This window comes from Poecilia reticulata, linkage group LG19 (genome assembly GCF_000633615.1).
Source record: "Poecilia reticulata strain Guanapo linkage group LG19, Guppy_female_1.0+MT, whole genome shotgun sequence".
Taxonomy (NCBI): Eukaryota; Metazoa; Chordata; class Actinopteri; order Cyprinodontiformes; family Poeciliidae; genus Poecilia; species Poecilia reticulata.
This window is the reverse complement of record NC_024349.1, coordinates 18,329,365-18,339,700: the sequence shown is the minus strand read 5'-3', so window position 1 is coordinate 18,339,700 and position 10,336 is coordinate 18,329,365. Positions and strand designations below refer to the sequence as shown.

At 39.5% G+C, this 10,336-nt stretch overlaps 1 protein-coding gene across 1 annotated transcript in view; it reads right to left on the bottom strand.

Moving 5' to 3' along the window:
- Positions 1-2,284: 2,284 nt before the first annotated feature.
- st6galnac (ST6 (alpha-N-acetyl-neuraminyl-2,3-beta-galactosyl-1,3)-N-acetylgalactosaminide alpha-2,6-sialyltransferase) overlaps positions 2,285-10,336 on the bottom strand; it is a 19,871-nt gene continuing 11,819 nt past the window's right edge. Inside the window, exons 5-10 of the mRNA XM_017310742.1 lie at positions 8,419-8,593; positions 8,013-8,151; positions 7,828-7,931; positions 6,063-6,146; positions 5,744-5,843; positions 2,285-5,153 (exon numbers count right to left, since the gene is read on the bottom strand). Of these exons, the coding sequence (XP_017166231.1) occupies positions 4,968-5,153; positions 5,744-5,843; positions 6,063-6,146; positions 7,828-7,931; positions 8,013-8,151; positions 8,419-8,593 (788 nt within the window). The 3' untranslated portion in view covers positions 2,285-4,967. The remainder of the gene's footprint in view (positions 5,154-5,743; positions 5,844-6,062; positions 6,147-7,827; positions 7,932-8,012; positions 8,152-8,418; positions 8,594-10,336) is intronic.

Sequence of the window (10,336 nt, the reverse complement as noted above, 5' to 3'; positions counted from 1 at the left end):
GTACCCCCAAGAATTTAAAACTACTTTCACCCGTTTACAGAAGAGCAGCGAACAAGGAAGGATTTGTGCGCAGCAAAAAAAAAAACAAACAAAAGAAGACATTCATCTTTTGATAGATATTGATATATAGATGTAGATATAGACATGTACATATCTATAAACATGTCATATATGTATATATAGATATACCTATATCTCTATAAATATACACATATTTCTATATATGTACATATGAGGACACTAAAAAACTGGATGAAGATGTGACAAAGTGGTTCAGTTTGTGTTCACCACTTGTCCCTTATTCTTTTTCATTCACTTATTTTTATATTTGGTTATAATAATTAATTCAAACATTGCCATTTTGCTTCACTTACTATCCCGGGTTTGTTTGTGTTAGCATTATGTTGCAAGATCTATCCGTTTAGGTTAAAGTTATTATTTCTGGATTATGGGTTGAATTTGTTTCAAGGTGTATTTACTTTTCTTTGTACTCATCATCATTTGTCCTTGTAGATCTGCAGGAGTATGGGAGAGGCCGGCCCAGTACTTCCTGGTTAAATGGCTGGATGATGTCAGTGATTACCTTATTGGGTTCTACCAATTAGAGGGTTTTTCTTTTGTGTATCGTTTGTTTTCCTTTAAAAATAACCTTTTGAGTTATCTTGTATTATGTAATTTATTTTGCAGATAACTTCATTATGTAGGAGTTTGTAAATTGATTTGTAGTTTTTTGTGTTTCTCTGTTTAAATGTTTGTTTGACCCGTTCCTTGGTGGCTGTGTCCAATCAAGCACAGGTGTGGTGCCAATTTTGTATAAAAACAGTGAGCTTTTGGATGCTGGGACGGAAGTCCGAGTAAAGACTGGATAAAAAAAAGTAATTGGAAGAAACTGAAGCGGTGGCTGGTCCTGATTTTCTGCTCACCTCTGATCCTTGAGCCTAAACTAACTTACAGAAGATTTCAGTGGAAATGTAGAACATAAATGTTCAGAGATCTGAAGAACATTAAAGTTTGACAGCATCAGCCTGAGGTCAACACCTGCATTCAGATTCTCATCAGTGTCGATTATCGTCTGCATTATTTGATTGATATTTTTCCATATATAAACTAAAAAGTCTTGAGATTATAAACTGGTGCTGTAATAAATTTAACTGAATTAAATAAACATGGAAGCCGAAGCAGTAAGTCGCTACGGCCACTGGGAGGCAGCAGAGAGGAGCGTTTCCTGCAGCTTTGATGAAAGCGCTTAGTTTTGAATCATAAAGCTAAAACATTGTAATTTTATCTTCCAAAACAAAAATGCAGTTATCTAAAAATATATAAAAACATGCAGTTCAACTTATACTCCCCCCGGAGCAATAAATCTAAGGCGTTTAACCGATTTAACCAATTTTTCCACAGTTACACCAAATAATTTACCTATTTTAAACAGTTTTCCTCATTTCTTGGGTTCCTGTTTACTCCCCAACATTCATCGTGCGATCCAAGACGAAGACCACAGATCTAATTTTTGTGCTGGAAAGATTCCTCGCCACAGATGATTATATTCCAGTTTATGGGACGGGTGGTGCCTGAAATACTCAAGCTGACTAATGAATAGTACAGTAAACAGAAACCTGTTGATTATCCTTAGATAACGCCAGTGTCACTTTTCTGAAAGCTCATTGGTGTAAAAACATCAGATGGCCATGGCTTTCTGTAATTGCAACCTCAAGCTGGCAGACATGTTAGCAGCGCTGTAAAGTCTGACTCATGACCTCAAACGCACCCGACCACATGGCACCACGCACATCTGGCTTCATGTTCCCCTCCCTGCTGCGCAGCAGCGAGAGGCAGCGGTTCACCACCACGTAACCTCAGTTCCAGGCCCTCCAGATCAACACCGTCCACCTTAAAAGGGATTTTAAAGCTGCAAATTAAGGATTTAAAGAGTTATGATTAAAAAAAAAAAAACAGAGGTGGAATAAACACAATCCTCAAGCGCTGAGCTCATCTTTGATTTTGAAAGATTAGCTCAGATGGATGATCAATAAACTCCTTAGCCCAGAGTACAGTAAGTTCACATCTAGTTTCATGCAACATGTTCATAAGAGCTAGCAGGTATAAATAACAGCTAGAAAAAGAAGCAAAACTGCATCAGCTGACTGGCTTTTATTTTCATTAAATCTTCTCCCGAAAATCGTCTCCATGTTCTGTTTTTTTTTTTTTTTTGGGGGGGGGATAAACACCACGCAGGTTGGGAGTGTGAAAGGTTACAGAAAAACACAAAAAACATCAATTAAAGCTGGTTTTACATTTGCACAGTTTTATTGGGTCAAAAAAACAGAAATTGCACTGTAAAAGTCCCTTTGCGTGGCTACAGTCTAGAAAAATAGACGGGTTTAGAGAATCAAACCCCTTTACTTGAATGAAGATAATACAAAAAGCTCCCTGATTTGCCCTTCCCTTTTCTTCCAGTTGAGAAAAAAATAAACAAACATAACACATAACACCAGTCTCAAGACTGTAGGAAAAAAAAAAGCAACTCAGTTTGTCGTTCAGGATGACAACACCGTTTGTCAGAGGGGAGTGTGAACAAACCAATCCTGTTACCTGCCACCTTCCAAAAACAAAAAAAATACAAGTCTTAAACAGCTCTGTGTTTCCTGTCTCTGCAGAAACACCCCCCACAAAAAAAAAATTCTCAAGAAAACAAAATGCTGCTTTCCATTAAAGGCACAAATGGTCACAAAGTGTTTAAAATCACAAAGTGGTAACGGTTTTTAAAAAAAAAAAAACCATTACAATTAAAGTTAAATATATAAATCCTTTCATATTTACACAATAATCAGAATAAGCTTTAAAGTCACAGTTGGAGGCAATCCACAGTAAAAGGAGTGACGGAGGGCGAGTCAGAATAAACTTTGGCCACAGGTGGGAGCCATTAAAGTGGTAAACAGAGCTGGATTCTTAACAGCGTCTCACATTAAACTTTATGGCAGACACATTTTGTGACGTTCTAAAGTCCTTCAGGCAACACGTTTGCTGAGATCTATGGCTCTGAAAAAGGAAACTGTGGGATAGATCTTTGGTGAAAGTTTACAGTCCTTGTTGCCGTAGGGAGAAAAAAAAAAAAAGATACTGTACCTTAGGTTCTAGAAAACAAAAACAAAAAAACTCATCAAGGAACTGCATCTACTCCTCAGCACATTACAGTTTTATTTCAGGGAAATTTACTTATCACTTCAGGAAGTACAATCAATTTCATACTTGACCAATACTTTAACCAGAAACGGAGTTTAGACATCCTGGAAACAAATCTTAGGTTTTCTTAGTGACCCTTTATGCACGCCGCTTTTAAATAGTGCGTTTATCAGCAGATTGGTCACCAAAACAATTATGATTGCATATTTATACATATCTAGACACCAGTTTTATTCATGCTTTTATCTTTAGCCCTTTGTACCATGACCTCATGTAGAAAATGATTCCAGACTGTTTAGTGTGGCTCAGTGGCTGTTGACAAAACCTGAAGCTGAACAGCTTAATGCATTAAAACGGATCGATCTGAGCCACTTGCAAATGTTAGCATGCTAGCACATCTTTCTATTACCGTGTTGATGGTCAGAGCTCAGAAGATTCAAACTTCAGAGTGATAGCACAACGTTAACAAATTTCATACTGTAACTTTTATACACAAATAAATCATTTAGAGGCACCTGTTAGCCCAGATGTTAGCTTTGCTAGCTTTTCTGCAACCCTGGCCAGAAAGGCAGAGCGTCCTGCATGTTTTAGACATTATTCTGCTTCAGGATACCTGATTTGAATGGAAGGCTGATCGCAGAACATCTGATTCAAAAGTATTAAACATCCAAAACATGCAGGGCAGTGTGCCTTGAGGACCAGGGATATAATCGCTGACCGAAGCTATTGTTAGCAATAAAACGCAACATCTCAGGCTGTCTTTATGCTCACAAACACTATAATTAGGAGACACCACACGGTGATGTGACTTACAATTTTGGGCTGGAAACTCAAGATAATCGTTTTTGCAATCAGGGATATTTGTATACCAAGAACTGCCTGGTTCCCTAGCAACAACAACAACAACAAAGGATGTTGAGGCTGTAAACAGAGTGAAGACGACTTAAAGTTGGTCATTTTCAGCATCAGTGAGGCATTTAAATGGCGCGAGAGAAATCACCCATTTTAAAAATAATTTTCAACATGTCAAGACTTGTCAAGCTGCAGTTCATTCAGGATGCAGGAGAGAGAAAAACCTTAGGAGGGTAACAAGAAGGCTGAACAGAGTACAGCAGTTAGTTAACATGATTTTGTATTTGTAAAATGTAAACACCAAGTCAGTTCATCTCTGTTAGGAAACAGGCGCTCTTACACACACTCCAACTTCAACATTGCTCCTAATGGAAATGATTGAAAGTTGGCAGGAAGGCTAAAGCTGAACTGCTTTACAAGGTCCAAGCCTCTCAAAAACCACAGATCGCAATCTGTGGAGTCAGAATATCCAAACTAAAAACGTATTTTCACCTAGAAATTTTATGTTTGCGACAGCATGTAATACGAACCGATGCATTCATTACTAGAACGGTCAATAATTTAAGCACAAAACAGGATGGTGAATCTTGAGGTCAGCAATAAGCAGCACATTTCAAAGAACTAACTTCTGCTACTCCAGTGGATTTTCTTTAAGGCTCAGAAATCCTTAATTATGGTCTTGTTTGTATAGGAACACTGTCACCGTTTTCATAAATTACGATTCAACTTGATTGTGATTATTGAGGAAAAAAGAAACATATCTTTGGGGAGCCACAGATGCTCAACTCGTGCATCCCAAGATAAATTAATCCTTCTAGAGAAATAGTTTAAGTCTTCATCTTTCCCAGGAGCAACCCAAACAGTTTTTTGAACAAACATTTACAGTTCTTCACTGACAGGAAAACTCGCGTCACGTCGCAGGAAGGGCGACATCAGTTGAGGTTCGTTTCATTGTGCATGTAAAGCGTGATGAGTCCGGCCTTGTGCAGCCTCTGCCACACCTTCATCTCCATACGCATGTCGTGGTTGGCGAAGAAGCCCACCTTGTGATAGGATTTGTCGTAGTAGTGGTCCGAGTATTTGCTGTAGTCTGGCGTCATGAAGCCGTAGGCGCTCACCTACAAAAACAAACAAAAGGTTTAAGTGGAAGCAAATGCATAAAACAAACAGACTCATATTTAATTTTCTGTGTTGATCTCCGTTTCCTCCTGCCGACGGGTCTAGAAACAGGTTCTACAAAAAAGGGATCCGATGGCTGTGGCAGTTCTGACAACCAAAGAAAAACAAGACAAAAAGTAAAAATGAAATGGGGAAACATTTCTGCAGGTTGAGCTGAGGAGAGTCACAATCCTTTTTGTGCAAGCGCAGCCAAGCATTGTACAACATTTTTCTATTTTAGGTCAGAATGGCCCAAAATCATCTCCATTTGCTAAATGCAAGAGTAAAGACAGTTTTGTCTCTTCATTTTAGATTCACAACACCTTTACTTAATATTTGGCAGAATTGTCCTTTTAACTGGTTGTAAGTTTCCTTCCAACAAACGTCTCACAGGACTTACTGGAATTCTGGCCCATTCCTCCCATCAGAACTAGTGTAACTGGGTCAGTGTGTAAGCTTCCCCCCGCACACACAGGGTTAAAGTGTGGTAGATAATGCATAAAAAAATAACTATTCATGGCTCAGCAGGGCGAACACTGACGACTCCTACCTGGTCGCAGGTGTGCAGCGCGGCCAGCAGCATTGCAGCTCCAGTCGACGGACGGTAGATGCTCCTATATCGACCATTCAGGATGTTCGACCGAAGGAATCTGAAACCAGAAATCAGTCGAGAGTTGCACAAACAACATCTGAAACCGCCGTTTTAAAAACTTAATTGGCATAACTACATCTTTAGGGATTAGTGACGTTCTCATGCTTCATTCAGCTTGACGTTAGCCAGCAGGAAAAATCTATTCAGAAGCTTGTTCAGGTCTCATCACGTTTTAAATCCATCTCTGCTGCCGTTTTCATTCAGATCACCGGCTCACCTGTTTCTGAGGTAACGGATGAAATCTGGGTGGTACATCTTCAGCTTTGCTGCCGAGACATCCTTTCCAAAGTATCTTGTTGGGCTGCGCAAAGTAAACAATAGAAATTAACGGTGAAGAAAAATGTATTTTAGTTTTGCCGTAATCATCACATCTTCAGGTGAAAACAGGCATCCAGTTGAACCAGAGTTGTGACAAGTTATGAAAAGACTGGTTAAATGTGCGTTTAGCTCGTATCTTTGTTATGATTCACACCGCGACATTTCCTCATGTCGTTTGGTCCTCAAGTTTTAACCCGTAAACCTTTCACACGCACACATGCAGCGACGCCTAGCTGGAAGAATTTGAAACCTCTAAAATGTAAAACAACTGGTCTAAAAGCTCACCAATGTAAAAGAACAAAGGAATCTCTGCTTGGGCATTAAATTACAATGAAAGAAAATTTATAGTGTGAATTAATTTCACATCCATTCAGCGACATGATTAGTTGCTGACATGCAACTCCCGTCAAAACTGTAAGAGCTACTTTATAGAAAGTTTAATAACATTTTTGGATATTGCAAAAGTACTGGAGAATCTCAACAGATTCAAATCCTGAATGTTAATCAGCACTGAAACGGAAACCAACAACAGATTCAGCTGTGAAAAATGACTGCGTTCGCCCAGCATCACCGTGTCGAGGAGCAGCGCTCAACTCAACCAGAAGAGAAAACAAAATAAATGTGAGAACGACGTGATCCAGAGGCAACGGGAATCATTTTTGGACTCTGGGAAAACTGAAGTGTAAAAAATACGACACAATCATCATTTCGTGGATTTAAGTGAACAGCATCTTTCCGACTGAAGGTTAAATCTAATCATTTTATTTGTCAGCACAGGGACGTCAATGTCCAAATGTCAGGAAACCCATCAGTGCAGAGTGGCTTTCAGAACAAACTGCATGATTGATTTCATGAAGTAAAGCTGCGATCTACATCCCTGATGACATGGCAGCTCTGCAAAACAAAAAAAAACACAAACCGGTTTCAGTTCCAGGCTTTCTGGGTTCTCAGTTACGTGACTCACTTCAGCTGCAGACTGTAGGTTTGCTTCAAGTCAACTGGTTCACATCAGGTTGAATTTAAATAGGGAGAAGCACCTTTACAGAGCAGAGCTTTAACCAAGGTTGAAGTCCTTTAAAGTGAAACGTGAGACGATCTGTCCCAAACCGAAGCTTTAGACCAAACACTCGAGTCACGCAAATGAGCTACAAGGAGTGGTGCGTAAATATTTGAGACGGATGAAGTCGGACCGAAAGGATACGTGGCTTTTTCCACGTCGGCTGCGGCAAATATCTAATGATGAAACGGTGGAAGCGTTTGAGCGTTTTAATACGCCAGAGGTTAGATCTAAATTATTTAGAACATAATAAAGATTTGATCAATTTTATATTTAAAAACACGTCAAACTAAAAGAGGATTCAAAATTCATTCAAAAACATTCAAAATTCAGATTCCCGTCAAGTTCAAATCAAAATTTAAAAAGTATTTATTCTTGAAATTTAATGAGAATCTGAATATCAAAATTCATATACATGATATTATGTGAAGTTGCATTTTGTGACTAAAAATGTGGCCTGGCTGCCTTAAATAAAAGCATTATGAAGATCTAACCTGCCAACGGGTTTAAATGCAACAAGATAGATTAACAGCTCATATTTGATCATAACTTTAGATCAATGACGCTGCTCGACCTCGACATAAACTCATCTGTGACCGTCACTCACTCTTTGTTTCGCTCGGGTCCCCTCAGCACCAGCGTGTGCGAGGACGCCGCCTTCATCAGCAGGTAATCCCGGTCGTGATCGGGCAGGAAAATGTAGCGCGTCTCCTGTGGCGGAGCAGCGCAGCGTTAAAAGAGGACGCGTTCTTCAGACAGGAGGAGAGACAGACCCTTTGATCGCGTCCTCACCGCGGACACGGGCGGTCCGTTGTACCCGACGCCGCTGTAGCTCCTCATGGAGTTCATCAGCGTGTTGGTGGAGAAGGTGTAGTGGGTGGTCCGGGAGCCCACGTCTTCCTCGAAGCCTTTGATGACCGCCCCGTTGGTCCTGCGGAACCACAGGGTCCACAAATGAGCACAAACACGGAAGGAAAACCCCAAACATCTCAAAACGACTCCAACAAAAGAAAATTTATGATAGTTTTAGTTTGATGTGAAAAGAAAACTACTTTGATGGGGGCGTGTGGTATGTTGCCATGGCAGCCAAACCCATCGACAGCATGTTTGTTTTTTTAGGTTGTTACAACTTATAAGACAAAAATCAACACAGTAGAGTTTTGTTAAGATGTCAGAGCTCTGCTGTCCAGCTCAGTACCTGAAGACGTAATGATGGCCGTCAATCTCCTTCCCTTTTTTCGAGCCCTTCAGGATCCCTCCGTTTCCCACCACGGCACAGCGGCTGCACGCCGATTTATTCTTGCGACTTTCCCAGTCATCCAACATCCTCCAGTTAGCGGAGGAGTTTAGCACAGTCAGAGTATCCATCAGAGCTGCACAGAGAAGCAGAATGAATCAAAAAAACAACAACAAAATGTTTCCTAAACTGTAACTGTGCACATCATAACCCATATTTACACATCAACAGAATCTGAGGACAATCATATGAGAGACTCCTGCTTCCTCAAACTGTCCGAAAACAAATAAATAAAAAATCTACCAAGTTTGGTTCACTGCACAATAATTACACAGATCTGAGACTGAATCTACAGATTTATTATACTTCACTTTATCTGATTAAAAAACAAAGTTAATCTTCATGCATAATTAACAGTAATTTTGACTGGAGTGACATTTGGCTTCTGATGCTGTTAAATGTTTTAATTAAAATGACCAAAAATGAACCTGAACTGAATAGAATATTAAAATATTCAGGTTAGAGCCACAAATGCCACGTGTCCTCAGATTGTGTTAAGATTAAGAGTCTCTGGCCTCGAGTAAACCTGCCATTTATTAATTATTGATTCCTTATAAATGCACCCAAGATTGGAGAATTTTCTTTCCAAGGTGAAACTTGTCTGGACAAAAAACAAAAACGAAGACATTTTCAGGAACCCACAACAGCTAAACTAAAACGGAGCCGGATGTTATTCTAAACAAAGAAAGTCGATTGGAAGAAGAAACTCTCTCCCATCAACAGTTGTCAAGCTCCAAATCCTCTGGAGAAAGAAGGAAACTCATCCTCCGATCCCTTGAGCCTAAACCACAAGTCTGTGCCTGCCCTCAATTCTAAAGCAGATGATCGTTCAGCTCATTATGAATAAGTGCAAACTCAGAGGTCAGCAAAGTTTAACGTGAACCTCATGCCATGTGAAGGTGGGTAGATTCCTTTCAGAAGTGGCAACGGATCACATTGTCGAGAAAAGTCGAGCTCATCCCACTTCCCCATGCTGTAGATTTTAGTTTAATAGCAACAATAAATAAAATTACCTTAAAATTAATTACACAGGTGACATCAAGACCCAACAGTAGAGTCAGACGGTAATAAAATTAATCTAAACATTTTGTGTAATTGGATAAAACCCAGAGTAAAATACTTCAATTAATGACTTATAATTGGGCCAATAATTAATATTGGTTTAACCAGTGGTTGATGTTGGTTTGATTATAAGAATATTTACACTTACTCTTACACCTGTGGAAGTACTTAAAGGTGAAACAAGTGACTAACATGGTATCAGATTATTAGAATAATGGGTATTCTTGGTTTCTTTTCAGAAATGTCTGAAATAACTCACATTATGATTATAATAAGAGTAACTAATAAGTTATGGTTATTATAACATTATAAATGAATGTTAAATCAGAGAAACTAAAAGGTTATAAATGTGATTTTGACATTGAACTTGAAAAGATGTAAAATGTTGTAACTGTAATTAAAGTTCACTGATGTTGTGTTGGAGGTAGATGGTAGGTGAAAAGTCAGGGGAAAGGAGGAACTGATAGGAGAGCGGAGCTGACCAAGGCCTTATTGCTAAACTTAAACTTTCCTAAGAAAAGGTTGGGCAAGCAACAGAGGTAGGAGGAACTGTTGAGCAACTCGGGGACATTAGAACAGACATCAGGTCATGAGGTCTCCAGGGTGATGGATATGAGATCATCTGTCCAAGCAGTCAGCCAATGAGACAGGCACAGCAACAAAGCTAGCCAATGCAAACACACCAAAAGGTGGATAAACCCTTTATAAGGTGGGTGCAAAAGAGGAATCTTTGGTTAGATCCTTCAGGCAGCTTCGA